This window comes from Scyliorhinus canicula, chromosome 2, assembly GCF_902713615.1.
Source record: "Scyliorhinus canicula chromosome 2, sScyCan1.1, whole genome shotgun sequence".
In the NCBI taxonomy this organism is placed as follows: Eukaryota; Metazoa; Chordata; class Chondrichthyes; order Carcharhiniformes; family Scyliorhinidae; genus Scyliorhinus; species Scyliorhinus canicula.
The window spans coordinates 4,595,971-4,615,598 of record NC_052147.1 but is presented as its reverse complement, the minus strand read 5'-3'; the positions used below and the strand labels follow the sequence as shown (position 1 = coordinate 4,615,598).

At 47.7% G+C, this 19,628-nt stretch overlaps 1 protein-coding gene across 4 annotated transcripts in view; it reads right to left on the bottom strand.

Annotated features, from left to right (window-relative positions):
• The window catches only part of brf1b (BRF1 RNA polymerase III transcription initiation factor subunit b), a 458,569-nt gene that overhangs the window by 163,235 nt on the left and 275,706 nt on the right, over window positions 1-19,628 (bottom strand). For all 4 annotated transcript variants that reach the window (XR_005463757.1, XM_038822063.1, XM_038822086.1 and 1 more), the window contains one exon: window positions 17,875-18,162. Coding sequence is in view for 3 of the 4 variants with exons in the window: in XM_038822063.1 (XP_038677991.1) it covers window positions 17,875-18,162 (288 nt within the window). In the remaining variant the exon portion in view is untranslated. The remainder of the gene's footprint in view (window positions 1-17,874; window positions 18,163-19,628) is intronic.

Genomic DNA, 19,628 nt, shown 5'->3' with positions numbered 1-19,628 from the left:
TAAGAGGGAGAAAGGAACATGGGAACAGTCAGTATCCGCGGAGAGAAAAACTGTTCATGTTTTGAGTCCATGACGATTCTCCTTTGAGTCTGGATTCTCAGTTCCGAAGAGAAGCCATATTGGATTTGGAATGTTAACTCTCCCCCGCCACACTTGTGGAGTTTTTCCAGCACTTTCTGTATTTATTTCAGACCAGGAGGAGGCCTTTTAGTCTCTGAAACCTGTTGGTTAAATTAGATTGTGGCTGCTTTGTGACCTAGGTTCGTATCCTCAAATTGGTTCCATATCCCTTACAAATCTATCAATCTCAGTTTTGGCATCAATTTAATAGGATGTGGGTATCAGTGGCCAGGCCGGCATTTATTCCCATCCCCGACTGCCCTTCAGAGATGGTGGCGAGCTGCCTTCTACAACCGCAGCAGGGCCTGAGGTGTAGGTACCCCCAAGCTGATTGCATTTGTGCAAAGTGTTTCCTCACTTCATTCCTCAAAGGTTTTAGACAATGGCGCCAGTCCAAATTGTTTCACTCCACCTACCCCGCGACATCAAAAAACAATCAAACCACCTTTTCAACCTTCCAAATTCCAGGGAATACCACCCTGGTTTGTTAACCTCTCCTTATAATTTAACCATTGGAGCTTAGGAATCATTCTGGTAAATCTACGCCCCACTCCCTCCAGGGTCAGTGTATCCTTCCCAAGGTGTGGTGTCCAGAACTACTCGGTGTGGTCTATCCAAGGCTTTGTGTAGTTGAAGCAGGATCGCTACTCCTTGGTGTTCTGTTTTATTATTTTGTTTAATTTAAAGTACCTAATTCTTTTTTTCCAATTCAGGGGCATTTTAGTGTGGCCAATCCACATACACTGCACATCTTTGGGTTTTAGGGGTGAGACCCACACAAGCACGGGGAGAACGTGCAAACTCCACATGAACAGTAACCCGGAGCCGGGATCGAACCGAGATCCCTGGCGCCGTGAGGCAGCAGTGCTAATCACTGCGTCACTGTGCTGCCCCCCCATTGAATTCCACTCCTCTAAATATAAAGGCCAGAAATCCAATAGCTTTTTTGGTTATTTTCCATTCCTGGCCATCACATCTTAATAACCGATATACCTGGACGGCCAAGTCTCTTTGAACCTCCACTATTTCTAGTTTCTTTTATTTATAAATAGTTGGATGTCCAACATCCAACACGCAGACGTCCAGAGTTGGACGTCCAACACGCAGACGTACACAGTTCGACATCCAACATACAGAAGTCCACAGTTGGATGTCCAACACGCAGACGTACACAGCAGGACGTCCAACACGCAGACGACCAGAGTTGGGCATCCAATACGCAGTCGCCCACAGTTGGACATCCAACACGCAGATGTACACATTTGCACGTCCAACACGCAGACGTCCAGAGTTGGATGTCCAACACGCAGATGTACATAGTAGGACGTCCAACATGCAGTCGCCCTTAGTTGGACGTCCAACACGCAGACGTACACAGTTAGACATCCAACCCGCAGACGTACACAGTAGGATGTCCAACAGGCAGACGTACACAGTTGGATGTCTAACACGCAGACGTACACAGTTGGATGTCTAACATGCAGACGTACACAGTTGGATGTCTAACACGCAGACGTACACAGTTGGATGTCTAACACGCAGACGTACACAGTTGGATGTCTAACACGCAGACGTATACAGTTGGATGTCTAACACGCAGACGTACACAGTTGGATGTCTAACACGCAGACGTACACAGTTGGATGTCTAACACGCAGACGTATACAGTTGGATGTCTAACACGCAGGCGTACACAGTTGGATGTCTAACACGCAGACGTATACAGTTGGATGTCTAACACGCAGACGTACACAGTTGGACGTCCAACAGGCAGACGTACACAGTTGGACATCCAACACGCAGACGTACACAGTTGGACGTCCAACAGGCAGACGTACACAGTTGGATGTCTAACACGCAGACGTACACAGTTGGACATTCAACACGCAGACGTACACAGTTGGATGTCTAACACGCAGACGTACACAGTTGGATGTCTAACACGCAGACGTACACAGTTGGATGTCTAACACGCAGACGTACACAGTTGGATGTCTAACATGCAGACGTACACAGTTGGATGTCTAACACGCAGACGTACACAGTTGGATGTCTAACACGCAGACGTACACAGTTGGATGTCTAACACGCAGACGTACACAGTTGGATGTCTAACACGCAGACGTACACAGTTGGACGTCCAACACGCAGACGTACACAGTTGGACGTCCAACACGCAGACGTACACAGTTGGATGTCTAACACGCAGACGTACACAGTTGGATGTCTAACACGCAGACGTACACAGTTGGACATCCAACACGCAGACGTACACAGTTGGACGTCCAACACGCAGACGTACACAGTTGGATGTCTAACACGCAGACGTACACAGTGGACATCCAACACGCAGACGTACACAGTTGGATGTCTAACACGCAGACGTACACAGTTGGACATCCAACACGCAGACGTACACAGTTGGACGTCCAACACGCAGACGTACACAGTTGGATGTCTAACACGCAGACGTACACAGTTTGACATCCAACACGCAGACGTACACAGTTGGATGTCTAACACGCAGACGTACACAGTTGGACATCCAACACGCAGACGTACACAGTTGGACGTCCAACATGCAGATGTACACAGTTGGACATCCAACACGCAGACGTACACAGTTGGATGTCTAACACGCAGACGTACACAGTTGGACATCCAACACGCAGACGTACACAGTTGGATGTCTAAAATGCAGACGTACACAGTTGGATGTCTAACATGCAGACGTACACAGTTGGATGTCTAACACGCAGACGTACACAGTTGGATGTCTAACACGCAGACGTACACAGTTGGACGTCCAACACGCAGACGTACACAGTTGGACGTCCAACACGCAGACGTACACAGTTGGATGTCTAACACGCAGACGTACACAGTTGGACATCCAACACGCAGACGTACACAGTTGGACATCCAACACGCAGACGTACACAGTTGGATGTCTAAAATGCAGACGTACACAGTTGGATGTCTAACATGCAGACGTACACAGTTGGATGTCTAACACGCAGACGTACACAGTTGGATGTCTAAAATGCAGACGTACACAGTTGGACGTCTAACACGCAGACGTACACAGTTCGATGTCTAAAATGCAGACGTACACAGTTGGATGTCTAACGCGCAGACGTCAACAATTGGATGTCTAATTGTTAATAGCCTAGTATATGTACTCTTCACACCTGCAGGTCCTAGCATGAGCTCAATTCCTCCTGTGGCCCCAGGCAGCTGCGGTTTGGCAAGTCTCTTTCTTTGAGCAGAAAGTTCTGAAGCAAATTCACTCAGGATATCAATCTGCCTTTTTCTGTTTATAGATGCTGATGTTCAATTCCAGTATTTCTAGTCTTTGTTTTAGCAGCTTGTGTGACGATCTGGCTACTGTCCCATTAATCGCTCAGAATTGTTTTTAACAAGAGTACTGGAGATTTACTTCTTCAATTTCTCCTAGCAGAACTGTTTTGTCCAAATAAGAAAAACATTCTTTATAACTGAAAAGTTTGCATGATTATGAAGAGCTCAGGATATGGGTTTAACAATCTGTTCCCAAATCCCCCTTATAATTCTGGTGGCATCTGGTTCGCATAGTGTCCTTATTAACAAAGGTTAATTTACTAAAGTGTTAGTGCTAAGTCCATGGTGAAAAGCTGTCTACACTCGAGGTGTTGGGGCAGTGTCAGTGCGTCCATCTGTTAGTAACCCTCCCCTGTGTAAACTGAGATTGCAGTTCGGTGTAACCTGCTAGCAGTGAGCGGACGGCACAGATTTGATTTGTACGGATTCATAATGTAAAATTACAGCAGCAGGGTCAGCATCTCCCATACTCCACTTTGGCACTGTCCCATTGATATTGAACAATTTCCATCTCCAATAATTCTGGTACAAATGTTGAGTAAAAACAGATATTAACCGATTCAAAAAGGCACGAATGAACATAAATCTCTCATTGCTGCCCCTGACAGCAGTGGTTCAGTGCGCTGCCCGGTATGTCGCACACTCATCTCCTAGTCAGTAGGTCATTATCTCATTGGTGTGTGTGTGTGGGTCCTCGCTGCACATAAACCCCTGCCACGTTCCCTACATTACAACAGTGACTATGCTTTGGGACGATCCGATATTGTGAAAGACAGACTTTTTTATTTTTTTTATTATTGAGGAGCAGCAGAAAAGTTGTAGCTACAGGAATTAGTTGGATCTCAGCTATACTAACTCTGATCTAGGGAGAGGGGGTGGCACGGTGGTTAGCACTGCTGCATCACTGTTCCAGGGACTCGGGTTTAATTCTGGCTTCGAGTGACTGTCTGTGTGGAGTTTACACGTTCTCCCCGCGTCTGTGTGGGTTTCTTCCGGGTGCTCTGATTTCCTCCCGCAGTCCAAAGATGTGCAGGTTACATAGACTGGCCATGATAAATTGCCCCGTAAGTGTCCAAAAGGTTAGGTAGGGTTACTGGATTATGGGGATAGGGTGGTGGCGTTGGCTTAAGTAGAATGCTCTTTCCAAGGACGGGTGCAGACTCGATGATTCTATATAGGTAGTCAGCATTCCCACTTCTGATCATTATTCACCGTCTTTCCTCAGGACATTCCCCACTCCCCCAACAGCCTACAACACCCCGGCTGCATTTAGGCCAATGTCAATAATGGCTATTTGAGCCTGTTGCCAGGAGCCCGTGGAGACAGAACCTCTTGAGGAGGGGGCACGTTGGTTCAGTCAACGAGTGTATCATCCATTATGCAAACAATTATTTGTCATAATCTATGGTCCAACTAACAAATTGTCTAAACAGTTGATCCCGTAAGTTGTGAATCTTGATCCAATGTAAATTGGACATTCTGAATTCTCCCTCCGTGTACCCGAACAGGTGCCGGAATGTGGGGACCAGGGGATTTTCACAGCAACTTCATTAGGCTTACATTAACACATAATGTGACACTAATAAAAATATATTATTATATTATTAAAGGACCAGATGGTTTTTTATGACAATCTACAATGGTTTCATGGTCATCGTTAAACTTTTATTCCAGATTTGTATTTTTTAATTCAAATTTTACCATCGGCCACGGTGGGATTTGAACCCCGGTCGCCAGAACATTATTACCCTGGGTCTCTGGATTAATTCTGGGTGTGGCAATGTAATTCTGGGAGTGGCAATGTAATTCTGGGAGTGGCAATGTAATTCTGGGAGTGGCAATGTAACTCTGGGGGTGGCAATGTAACTCTGGGGGTGGCAATGTAATTCTGGGTGTGGCAATGTAATTCTGGGTGTGGCAATGTAATTCTGGGTGTGGCAATGTAATTCTGGGTGTGGCAATGTAATTCTGGGTGTGGCAATGTAATTCTGGGTGTGGCAATGTAACTCTGGGTGTGGCAATGTAACTCTGGGTGTGGCAATGTAACTCTGGGTGTGGCAATGTAACTCTGGGTGTGGCAATGTAACTCTGGGTGTGGCAATGTAATTCTGGGGGTAGCAATGTAATTCTGGGGGTGGCAATGTAATTCTGGGAGTGGCAATGTAATTCTGGGTGTGGCAATGTAATTCTGGGAGTGGCAATGTAATTCTGGGCGTGGCAATGTAATTCTGGGCGTGGCAATGTAATTCTGGGCGTGGCAATGTAACTCTGGGTGTGGCACTGTAATTCTGGGAGTGGCAATGTAATTCTGGGCGTGGCAATGTAATTCTGAGAGTGGCAATGTAATTCTGGGCGTGGCAATGTAATTCTGGGCGTGGCAATGTAATTCTGGGCGTGGCAATGTAACTCTGGGTGTGGCACTGTAATTCTGGGTGTGGCAATGTAACTCTGGGTGTGGCAATGTAATTCTGGGAGCGGCAATGTAATTCTGGAAGTGGCAATGTAATTCTGGGTGTGGCGATGTAATTCTGGGAGTGGCGATGTAACTCTGGGGGTGGCAATGTAATTCTGGGAGTGGCAATGTAATTCTGGGGGTGGCAATGTAATTCTGGGAGTGGCAATGTAATTCTGGGTGTGGCAATGTAATTCTGGGTGTGGCAATGTAATTCTGGGTGTGGCAATGTAATTCTGGGAGTGGCAATGTAATTCTGGGTGTGGCAATGTAATTCTGGGTGTGGCAATGTAATTCTGGGAGCGGCAATGTAATTCTGGGGGTGGCAATGTAACTCTGGGGGTGGCAATGTAATTCTGGGGGTGGCAATGTAATTCTGGGAGCGGCAATGTAATTCTGGGTGTGGCAATGTAATTCTGGGTGTGGCAATGTAATTCTGGGTGTGGCAATGTAACTCTGGGTGTGGCAATGTAATTCTGGGTGTGGCAATGTAACTCTGGGTGTGGCAATGTAACTCTGGGTGTGGCAATGTAACTCTGGGTGTGGCAATGTAATTCTGGGGGTGGCAATGTAATTCTGGGTGTGGCAATGTAACTCTGGGAGTGGCAATGTAATTCTGGGTGTGGCAATGTAATTCTGGGAGTGGCAATGTAACTCTGGGAGTGGCAATGTAATTCTGGGAGTGGCAATGTAATTCTGTGCCATGCCAGCAGCTGCTGGCTATTAGTGTTAGTAAATTACCAGACCATTGGCACCTCTCACAGGTTGGCATCAATTTTAAGTGTGGAATAGGGAGAGAAAGAGCATTAGAATCAAGGAGACTGGTTCTTTCAGGGTGCTGTCAACCTCACTTAGCCACTCGATTTCTTAATCCCATCTCTGCCAATCCCTTTAGGAATATCGGAATGCCCCTCGAGCCTGCCCCTCCATTCAATGAGATCACGGCTGACCTGTGACCTAACTCCATACACCTGCTTTTGGGCCATATATCTGAATATCTTTGCTTAACAAAAATCTATCTGTCTCAGATTTAAATTTAACAACCAATCGAGCTTCAACTGCGGTTTGTGGGAGAGACTTCCAATCCTCTACCACCCTTTGAGTGAAGAAGTTCTTCCGAATATCTCTCCTGAACGGACTGGCTCCAACCAGTGAAATAGTTTACCCTTATTGACCCTGTCTTTCCCTGTTAATAGCTTCAATAATTCGATCAGATCACCCTTTAACCTTCTAAATTCTAGTGGAAACAGGCCAAATTTGTCCAATCTCTCCTTGTAATTCAACCCCTATAATCCAGGTATCATTTGTGTAAACCTACGCTGCCCTCCCTCCAAGGCCAAAATACCCTTGCTAAGGTGTGGTGCCCAGAACTGCTCCCAGTGACTCCAAGTGGGGTCTAACCAGGGTTTTGTAAAACTGCAGCATAACCCCTGTGTCTTTATCTTCCAATCCCCTAGATATAAAGGTTAGCATTCCATTTGTATTCTTGATTATTTTCTGCACTTGTTCGTGGCATTTTAAGGATCTATGCACCTGAACCCCTAGGTCTCTTTGGTCATGCACAGTACCTAACCTCTTTCCATTAAGAAAGTAGTCTCTCTGCTCTGTCCATTTTTGGTCCAAAATGGATAACCTCACACTTGTTTACATTTAATTCCACCTGCCACAGTTTTGACCTTTCACCTAGCCTGTCAATATCTCCTCCAATTCTATGCTGTTGTCTATTGACAATGCCATCTAACTTTGTTTCATCAACAAATTTGGATATACAGCTTTCCATGCCATCATCCAAGTCATTAATGAATAATGTGAATAATTGACGCCACAGTACAGATCCCTGTGGTAAACCACTGGCCACAACCCACCAATTTACTCATTATCATAGAATTTACATAGAATTTACAGTGCAGGAGGCCACTCGGCCCATCGAGTCTGCACCAGCTCTTGGAAAGAGCACCCTACCCAAGGTCAACACCTCCACCCTATCCCCATAACCCAGTAACCCCACCCAACACACAGAGCAATTTTGAACACAAAGGGCAATTTAGCATGGCCAATCCACCTAACCTGCACATCTTTGGACTGTGGGAGGAAACCGGAGCACCCGGAGGAAACCCACGCACACACGGGGAGGATGTGCAGACTCCGCACAGACAGTGACCCAAACTGGAATCGAACCTGGGACCTTGGAGCTGAGAAGCAATTGTGCTATCCACAATGCTACCGTGCTGCCCTCTTATTATCTCCACTCTTTGCCAATCACTCAACCAATTTCCTAACCATGTCAATAATTTGCCCTCGACTCTGTGGGAGTCTTCACAATTTTATCCATCTTGAGTAACAAGAATTGGCATTTATATAGCATCTTAATAAAACATCGCAAGGCACTTTACAAGAGCGTTATCAGACAAAAGTCCAATAACGAGCCACCCAAAGCGATATTGGGGCAGGTGACCAAAACATAGTTAAAGAGGGCAGGATTATTCAGAGTGTCTCAAAGGAGACAGCGAGTTGGAGAGTAGGGATTCATTGGATTTTAAAAGTCCAGAATTTGGGGCCCCAGCAGTTGAAGCCATCGCCACGAGGGTTGCAGCCGTGGAAACTGCAGACGAGCAAAAAGCCAGAAATCTGCAGGGCGGGGCTTGTAGGGCTGGCGGGGGTTACTGTGAACATGGGGAGAGACAAGGCCATGGAGAGGTTTGAGCATGAGAAGTGGAATCTTTTCTAGGACTTGATGTCAGTAGAAGCACTGGTTGCCCTCTTCGAGGGAACTTGATGAATTTTTGCAGGTGGTTTAACCGTAGGGGGTTTTGCAACAGGAATCGGGACTGCCTTTTCCCCTCTTCTCCCTCATTAACTTGGCAAATCCGAGGTTAATTCTAACATCTTTGCTACCAACCATCCTGAGATGGCTGGATCAGTTGAACGTATAAGCTCACAGCACTATTGGGAAAAGTGCTGAACCTCAACTAATTATCTTTTGACCCCATTTATATTGTTCGCTTCCCTGGTAATTTATTCAAAAAATGCTTTATCCTTTGGGTGACTTCTGGTTTGCTCCTAACCTCCTTATTTTTAATTTGCTCCCTTGGTATCTGATCCCTTCACCAAGGTTCCTGTTTTCCACATTGTGGTGTTTCCCCCATCACTGTTGACTTTGCTGTACACAGTATACTTGTTTGGTCCCGTGCTGATCTCCCCAGGAATGCCCCAGCTTCCATCGACACAAGCAGCTCTGTAACTCCTCACCCAAGTGGCCTCCATGTGGCCATAATGTGTGTCAGCTGGATGGGCATCACAGCTGACCCCCGAATGGCGGTTGGCTGGATGGACTGGTCCGCGATGCAAAGCGATGGCAACACCACAGGTTCGATTCCCGTACTGGCTGAGGTTATCCACAAAGGCCCCGCCTTCTCAATTTTGCCCCTCGCTTGAGGTGTGGTGACCCTCGGGTTCAATCACCACCAGCCAGATCTCCTTCAAAGAGAGAGCAGCCCTATGAACCTCTGGGACTGTGGCGACTTTCATTTTGTTTCACCCCACTCGATATTCATTAACCTTCCACCAAGAGACATAGGATTAGGATTCGTAGTTCATGGGATCCTGCTGTGTGCAAAGTAGTAACAGCATTTTCCTACATGGCATGGTTTGCAGTTCATGTTGCGTGAAGTACTTTGGAGATAATTTGCCTGAAAGGGTGTCGACAGTGACTTGGATTAATTCTTAAAAAGGAGGAATATGCAGTGTTATGGAGGAGAGTGGGATTAATTGCTTTTTCAAAGATTTGGCACAGGCACAAGGGGCCTGTTTTTTATAATTTTACACTATTTTGTATAATTAGGCAATGTACTATCTTTCTTCTTTTGCTCCCTCTTCCTTATCCCAAAGGTGCGAAGATAAAAAAAAATGATCTCAACTGCTGTTAAACTGAGGTCAATGATCAGTAGAGTACCCAATTATTTCCTAATTAAGGGGCAATTTAGCGTGGCCAATCCACCTACCCTGCACATCTTTGGGTTGTGAGGGTGAAACCCACGCAAACTTGGGCAGAATGTGCAAACTCCACACGGACAGAGACCCAGGGCTGGGATTCGAACCTGGGACCTCGTCGCCGCAGAAGTCAACGATGAGCTCAGGGATCAGACTTGGGACTGTCCTCATCTGCGTAGCCCAGTATCACTTCAGGCAGCCTCTTTACACATGAAGCCAGTGGGATGGCCTGCTCAGAATGATCATTCCTGTTGGGTAAAGGGTTATGGAATCAAAGCGGGTACTGAAACATAAAACATTCTGAAGGGGCTGGAGGGTAGGCAGTGAGGGGCTGAGGGAGCTCGGACATGTGGGCACAGCCTCAGGATAAAGGTAGTCATTTAGGACTGGGATGGGGAGAAATCTCTTCACTCAAAGGATTGTGAATTTTTGGAATTCTCCAACCCAGAGGGTGCAGATGTTCCAAGGTTTAATATATTTAAGATTGGGATAGACAGGTTTTTGGACTCTCAGGGAATGGAGGGATTGGGGAGCAGGCGGAAAAGGTGAAGCTGATGGTCAGCTCACGGCTGTGTGGCCAGGCAGAACAGGCTCAAGGGGCTGAACGACCTCCGCATGTACCTGTGCCCCTTTCTCTCTGTGTTCAGAAACAGCCAACAGTGAGCATTTCACAGAAAGATTAAAGCAGAAGGGAGCAGGTTTACCCCTACACGACTGGCGCAGGCGCTGCTGCTCCAGGTGTTTCCCATCGAAGCCAGCAGAGCATAAAGCCAGATTGTGTTCTCAATCCCCCATCACTACCCACAGCCATCACACAGAATGGGACAGCAGCAATGATGTCAGCTTTAACCACTCTGCAAGGTGCCTGGGAGCAGCTTAAATCTCCACTTCCTCAGGCTTTCATCCACATTCGCATCCAGTCATTCACTGAGCTGTGACAATGGGAGACGTCAGTGTACACCTTTTCCTGCCATAAAATTAAGATGGTTTCTTGTCACCCGATTCTGTGGCCAGCTCCACAGAGATTGTGGCGCGATCTTTAAATCACGTCCCGATCAGCAAACAAACTGAACGCAGCCCCCCCCCCCCCCCCCCCCCAGCGCAACCCTCATATAAATGTTAGGACTCTCCTGCACAAGCATCGTGGGCCATCAAGCCCCCCACAACAGCAGAGGTGATGGGGCTCTCCCGCCTGACCCCCCACCCTCAACAATGCCACGCCCCCCTACGCAGGCAACAGCAACCTTCTCTCACCCCCCGCCCTGGCCGATATCAGGCGATTCCCTTGCAGGCATCGGGGTGACCGGCAGCAATCTTCCGTCCCCTTACAGACATCAGCCCTCCCCAACACACGCAAGAGGAGCCCACTATGCCAACCTGTGCCAGGGCACTGCCTGGGCATGGCTCTCTCCCCCCAGCGCCTATATATTAACCTTTGTGCCCCCGAGGGATCCTCTTGGCCAAGTTTTGTTTTTCTAAACCTGACGTGACGTCACATTGGCGATGTTTCAATATTCAGAGAGGGGAGCTGGCTTATTGTATAAAAATGCATCCAAAACCATTAAAATGAGGTTCAAATGACATCACTGGCGAGGGGTATAGAAAACTGGGAAAGCGATATCTCCGGCGAGAACCGTGTTTCCTGATTCCCTCCGGATTTTATGTCAGTAATCCCAAGTTCCACTAATATGGGTTCAAAATTGCCCCCACTAAGCTTTTAGAAAGAACAAACTTGCATTTATATAGCGCCTTTTATGACCTAGGGACACCCCATAGCATTCGACATCCAATGAAGTACTTTTCAAACAGCAGTCAAGCCAAAATGTAGGAACCGCTGCAGCAAATTTGTGCACAGCAAGCTCCCACAAACAACAAGATGCTAAAGGACCAGGTAATCCTGCTTTTCCATCAGGTTGGTTGAGGAAGAAATATTGGTTAGGACACCCTGAGAACTCCCCCGTTTGAAATGTTAGTCTTGGGATCTTTCACAGACACCCGAAAGGTTTAACACACATCTGAAAGGTGGACTCTCCGACCATCCAGTGCTCTCTCAGTGCTGCAATAAGGGTGTCAACCTGGCTCAAATACCTTGAACACATGACCAACTGTCTTAATGAGGGGGTCTTACCCTCTGAGCCATGCGTGATACCTTTAACATTATTTTTTCCATCGCAGGATGTGGTCAGTATTTAGAACATAGAACATAGAACAGTACAGCACAGAACAGGCCCTTCAGCCCTCAATGTTGTGCCGAGCCATGATCACCCTACTCAAACCCACGTATCCACCCTATACCCGTAACCCAACAACATCCCCATTAACCTTACTTTTATTAGGACACTACGGGCAATTTAGCATGGCCAATCCACCTAACCCGCACATCTTTGGACTGTGGGAGGAAACCGGAGCACCCGGAGGAAACCCACGCACACAGGGGGAGGACGTGCAGACTCCGCACAGACAGTGACCCAGCCGGGAATCGAACCTGGGACCCTGGAGCTCTGAAGCATTTATGCTAACCACCATGCTACCCTGCTGCCCCCTAATTTGTTGTACAGCAATTTCAGGGGCAATTCAGAGTCAACCACAATGCTGTGGATCTGGAGCCACATGTAGCCAGGCTGGGTACGGATGACAGATTTCCTTTCCTAAATCAGAACCAGGTAGGTTTTTATGACAATCGATCATAATTCCACCATTGCCGTGGTGAGATTTGAACCCACACCTCCAGAACACTAGCCTGGGCTCTGTATTACCAGCCTAGTGACATTACCACCACATGGTCGCCCTCCTCCCCCTGAATGAAGGAAACACGGAGGTAAAGGACTGCAGGGTTGTGAAGGGTGAATTAAAGCTAATGACTTCAGCACAGTTTAAGTGAGATATTGCAGGGCGGCATGTGGCGCAATGGTTAGCACTGGGCCTGCGGCGCTCAGGACCCGGGCTCGAATCCCGGCCCTGGGTCACTGTCCGTGTGAAGTTTGCACATTCTCCCCATGTCTGCGTGGGTTTCACCCCCACAACCCAAAAGTTGTGCAGTTAGGTGGATTGGCCACGCTAAATTGCCCCTTAATTGGAAAAGAAAACAAAAGTTGGGTACTCTAAATGTATTTTTAAAAAAGTAAGATATTGAGCTGTTTCTCTCAGACGGCCACAACAGAGACGAGGGTGCCCTCGGGCATTGCAGCTGGATCACAACACAGGCAGCCATGACAACGCTCAAAACATTCATCTTCAGTTCAGCTGTTTGCAACCTCAACAGAACCTCCAGCTCCACAGATTAAAATTGATACTGGGAGTGGTCACAGGTCTCATCGAGGTGACGGAAGGATGGGCACACGCCCGTTAGCTGGAAGTGCAGAATTGGAAATGAAAAGATTCTGAAGATCACTCACTGCCTTTAAATTCTCACCCATTTTTCCATCGATGAACATTTAATAAATAAAGTAGATACTCCTTGCTGGATATAGGCAATGTTTGACTCAATATGGGCAGCACGGTAGCACAGCGGTTAGCACTGATGCTTCACAGCGCCAGGGACCTGGGTTCGATTCCGGCTTGGGTCACTCTCTGTGGGGAGTCTGCACGTTCTCCCTGTGTCTGCATGGGTTTCCTCCGGGTGCCCCGGTTCCCTCCCACAAGTCCCGAAAGACGTGCTGTTACGTGAATTGGACATTCTGAATTCTCCCTCTGTGTACCCGAACAGACGCCGGAATGTGGCAACTCGGGGCTTTTCACAGTAACTTCATTGCAGTGTTAATGTAAGCTTACTTGTGACAATAAAGATTATTGGGCGGGATTCTCCCGTACCTGGCGGGGCTGGGGGGTCCCGGCGGGACGGAGTGGCGCGAACCACTCCGGCGTCGGACCGCCACAAAGGTGCGGAGGGGCTAGGCTGGCGCTGGAGTGGTTTGTGTCCCGCCGGCCAGCGTGGAAGGCCTTTGGCGCCGTGCATGTGCAGGAGCGTCAGCAGCTGCTGACGTCATCCCCGCGCAGGGGAGGGGGGGGGGGGTTCACCTTCGCACCGGCCATCGCGGAGAAACACACGGCCAGCGCATAGGAAAAGAGTGCCCCCATGGCACAGGCCCGCCTGTGGATCGGTGGGCCCCGATCGCGGGCCAGACCATCGTGGGGCACCCCCCCAGGGCCAGATCGCCCCGCGCCCCCCCCCCAGGACACCGGAGCCTGCCCGCGCCGCCAGGTCCCGCCAGTAAGGTACCTAGTCTAATTTACGCCAGCGGGACCTGCATAGAACGGGCGGGACTTCAGCCCATTGCGGGTCGGAGAATCGCCGGGGGGGGGGGGGGGGGGGGGGGGCGCGATTCCCGCCCTCGGCGAATCTCCGGCAACGGAGAATTTGCCGGCCGGCGAGGGCGGGATTCACGCCGCCCCCCGGCGATTCTCCGACCTGGCGGGGTGTTGGAGAATCCCACCCATTATTTCTTTATTCTTTCATGGGTTGTGGGCAGCATTGGTAAGGCCAGTGTTTGTTGCCCGTCGCCAATTGCCTTGGAGTGGTTTGCTTGCTCAATTCACAGGACAGTTAAGAGTCCATCATTGTTGGGTGACACGGTGGCACAGTGGTTAGCACTGCTGTCTCACGCCGCCGAGGACCGGTTTCAATCCCGGCCCGGGTCACTGTCCGTGTGGAGTAGGCCTTGCTAAATTGCCCCTAAATTGGAAAAATGTAAATAAAACAGTCCACCACTGTGAAAACAAAGGGAGTTTTGAGGGATTTATATTGGTAAACATCAGAAATAAGGTATAGGTTTAAGTGTGTTTAATTTAATGCTTCTGTGCCTAGAAGGGGAAACCTGTAGTTAAGTTTGTGGAGGGGCAGCACGGTGGCGCAGTGGTTAGCATTGCTGTCTCACGGCGCCAGGATCCCAGGTTCGATCCCGGCCCCAGGTCACTGTCCCGTGTGGAGTTTGCACATTCTCCCCGTGTCTGTGTGGGTTTCGCCCCCACATTCCAAAGATGTGCAGGATAGGTGGATTGGCCACGCTAAATTGTCCCTTATTTAGAAAAACCGAATTGCGTACTCTAAATTTATAAAACAAAAAATAAGGTTCTTGCTGGACTAATTTGCTCGTAAAAGTAGAGCGGAAGCTTTGTTTAAAAATGTCATTTGGAAAACCTGGTCTGGATTTCGGAACGCAAACCACTAAGGGAAGCATAATTATGAGAGAAGATTTTAATGTGTGTGTTTTTGGGGGTGGAGCTTGGAAACTCTCATGTTACAATCGAATGGGGAGATCCTTCGGAAACATCCGCAAACATTCACTTGCTGTCAGTCTGGAGCCACATGTAATAATAATAATCTTTTATTGTCACAAGTATGAAGTTACTGTGAAAAGCCCCTTGTCGCCATATTCCGGCGCATGTTCGGGTAAGCTGGTACGGGAATTGAACCCGTGCTCTGCTGGCTTTGTTCTGCATCACAAACCAGTTGTCTCGCCCACTGAAAGCAGATTTCCATCCCAAAAGGATGCTAGTGAACTAAATAGATTATTATAAAGATCACTGATAGCAAGGGCCTGGCTATAAAGGGTTACCATGGGACTGGGTACCACCCACACTGTGATGGAATTATACTGGACAGAAACATGTGTAGGGGCAAGCCTGGCACTAGCTCCCATCTTGGGAGACAGCTCCTATCTTAGATCACATATGTATATAGTGACAAGTAGTTAGTGAACACTTACTGTTAAACTATACAACACTCAGAACCTCATTATGAGACCTACCAAACTACACAGAATATCTTTTAACAGTTGTTATGGTTACCATTACTGATTGCAGATGTATTAATTTCACCAGCTACGGTGGTGGGATCTGAACCTATGACCCAGGGCAATAGCCAGAGCCTCTGGATTGTCCAGTGACATTACCACGACACCACCCTCTCCCAATCAATCGGGATGTATGTGAATTGCAGGAGAGTGGGGCCCTCGATTAGCCCCTGCTAATACCCAATGTACATCTCACACATGATAAAGGAGACTTACATAAATTCTACCAACATGAAGTTGAATCTTCCATCTTTTATATTACTGCTGCAATACTATGTATGGATGTGTGCAAATATGTATGTGTACATGAACATCGATAAAGATACAGATAAATATACAAACCCTCTCCACGCTCCAAACTGGTAAACGCAACAGAAACACAATGTTGACCCACTTTTACTTTCCTCCACATGTCGACCAACAGATACACAGAATATATTACAATTTAGGAAGAGGCGTTGGAGATTTCAGCAAGAAACCACAACACTCCTCCATTCTTCTACTTGGAGGCATTGGGCCATTTACAACCTACAGGCTAACACCTCCTAAAATAAATTAGAGACAAACATTGCACAAACACTTCAGGGGATCCACCACTAGATCAAATGCCCATGAATATCACTAAAGGTAATCTCTGCCTTGATCTCTGCCCAGTCACATGGGGTGATAGTAGAAACACACAAGCATAGGTTTATCAAAGGAGGAAAGTGAAGCAGAAGGTTTAGAGAGGGAATTCCAGAGCGTGGGGCAGCTGATAACATGGCTGCTAATGGTGGAGCGATTAAGATCTGGTGTGCAAGGAGCCAGAATCGGAAGAGTGCAGGAATCACAACAATCACTTAATTCTCATTTTTAAACAACTAATAAAAGGGGAGTATGGCATTGGAGCCCTGGTGCAGAGCACAGACTTCAGCTTTGCTAGTTCAGCCACATAGTGCAGGGACGAAGGGTTTGTTACGGCTCAAAATCCTCTGTTACATTTTCTTGCACAAGTCACCATGCAAGACCATAAGACGTCGGAGCAGAAGGAGGCCATTCGGCCCATCGAGTCCGCCCCACCATTCAGTGAGATCATAGCTAATCTGATGTAATCCTCAAGCCTATTTCCCACCTTATCCCCATAACCCTCGATTCCCTCACTGATTGAAATCTGTCAATCTATGCCTTGAACAAACTTTTTTTTGGAAATTTTTTTATTAAGGCATTTATAATTTTAACAATTTTAAACATCAGGTTTCAACAAGAACAAAACAATATAACCAACCCCCCCCCAATTATTATTTTTTCCAATTAAGGGGCAATTTAGCGTGGCCAATCTACTACCTTGCACACCTTTGGGTTGTGGGGGTGAAACCCATGCAGACACGGGGAGAATGTGCAAACTCCACACGGACAGTGACCCAGAGCCGGGATCGAACCTGGGACCTCAGCGCCGTGAGGCGGTTGTGCTAACCACTAGGCCACCGTGCTGCCCTGCCTTGAACATACTTAACGACCCAGTCTCTACAGCTCTGTTGTAAAGAATTCCACAGATTCACTGCCCACTGACAGAAGAAATTCCTCCTCATCTCGGTCATAGAATTTAGTATTTACAGTGCAGAAGGAGGCCACTCGGCACATCGAGTCTGCACCGGCCTCTGGAAAGAGCACCCCACTTAACCCCACGCCTCCACCCTATCCCCGTAACCCAGTAACCCCACCTAACCTTTTTTTTTGGACACTAAGGGCAATTTAGCATGGCCAATCCACCTGACCTGCATATCTTTGGACTGTGGGAGGAAACCCACGTAGACATGGAGAGAACGCACAGACAGTAACCCAAGCTGGGAATCGAACCTGGGACCCTGGAGCTGTGGAGAAAGAGTGCTAACCACTGTGGTACCGCCCTGTCTTAAATGGGCGACCCCTTACTCTGGGATCATGACCTCTGGTTCAAGGCTCTCCCACAAGAGGAAACATCCTCTCAGCATTTACCCTGTCAAACCCCCGAAGAATCCCATTTTGTATCAATCGCCTGTCATTCTTCTACAGGCCCATCTTACTCAACCTCTCCTCTGTCTTCTATCAGTTGGCTAATCCTCAATCCATGCTAACAGACACAAATTTACAGACAACACCGTCTTGTTGCATTGTAGAGTCAGGAAAAGCAAGCACACTTACTTGACTCGGGTTCATCAGCTGCGATACACTCTTCGATGGACTCCTTCAGGCCAAGGCTCGCAGCTGTGGGGAGGGGTCCCAACAGTGAGGAGATGTTGGGGGGTTTGGGCGGAGGTTCCAATTCCTTCTTCTCCTCGGTTTTGTCATTGTCCTTTGGCTGCTCTTCATTCAAGAAATCATCACAAAAGTCCTTGTTGAGATGGTTTGCGACTGCTGCCAGCTCTTCATCCTCCCCTTCTTCCTCACCTAATCCACTGGAGGTTACGGAGGCTCCGTCATCCAGAGCATCTGGAACACAGTAAAGCAAAAAAACATTTGATTTGATTAGATTTAGATTTGTCACGTGTACAGAGGTACAGTGAAAGGTACTGTTCTGCGAACAGTCCAGACAGATCGTTTCCCATACGAAAAGCATAGGACACACGATAGATATACAATGTAAATGCACAGATATCAGGTGAAGCATATGGAGTGCCACAACAGTAAAGAAGATGCGTGGAGAGATCAGTTCAGTCCATAAGAGGGTCATCCAGGATTCTGGTAACAGCGGGGAAGAAGCTGATTTTGAATCTGTCAGTGCGTGTTCTCAGACTTTTGTATCTCCTACCCAATGGTAGAGGTTAGAAGAGTGAATAACTTAGGTGGGAGGAGTCTTTGATTATGCTGCCCGCTTTCCCAAGGGAGCAGGAGGTGTGAACAGAGTCAAAGGAGGGGAGGTGAGTTTGTGTGGTGGACTGGGCTGTGTTCACGACTCTGAAGTTTCTTGGGCCGAGTAGTTGTCATACCAGGCTGTGAAGCAGCCAGATAGGATGCTGTCTAATGAAATGAAATGAAATGAAAATCGCTTTTGAATTGAAATGAAATGAAAACGAGTAGGCTTCAAATGAAGTTACTGTGAAAAGCCCCTAGTCGCCACATTCCGGCACCTGTTCGGGGAGGCTGATATGGGAATCGAACCGTGCTGCTGGCCTGCCTTGGTTTGCTTTCAAAGCCAGCGATTTAGCCCTGTGCTAAACCAGCCTCTATGGTGCATCTGTAAACATTGTTAAGAGTCAATGTGAACATGCCGAATTTCCTTTGTTTCCTGAGGAAGTATAGACTCTGTTGTGCTTTCTTAGACGTAGCCGCAATGTGGGTGGACCAGGACTGATTGTTGGTGATATGCACCCCTCGGATGCAAGGACCCAAGAAAGCACAATGCTCAAACAGCCAGCGATTCAGAGGCAGTCTCACCATCACTGCTCCTAAATTTACAAGACGGTTTAATTGTTCTTTCGGGTTTTTATTCATATCAACCCATTAATTAGAGTCCAACTCACTCCCGGGTATCTGTCTTGGGCAGAGCAGGCTCCATACCAAGCTATGATACAACCAGAAAGAATGCTTTCTATGGTGCATCTGTAGATGTTGGTGAGGGTCGTAGCTGACATGCCAAATTTCCTTGGTCTTCTGAGAAAGTAGAGTCGTTGGTGGGCTTTCTTAACTATAATGTCGGCAAGGGGAGACCAGGACCAGCTGTTGGTGATCTGTACACCTAAAACCTTGAAGCTCTCGACTCATCCTACTTTGTTCCTATTGATGTAGACAGGGGCATGTTCTCCACTCCACTTCATGAAGTCGGTGACAATCTCCTTCATTTTGTTGACATTGAGGGAGAGATTATTGTCGTTGCACCAGTTCACCAGATTCTCTACCTCATTCCTGTACTCTGTCTCGTCATTGTTTGAAATCCGCCCCACTACGGTGGTGTCATC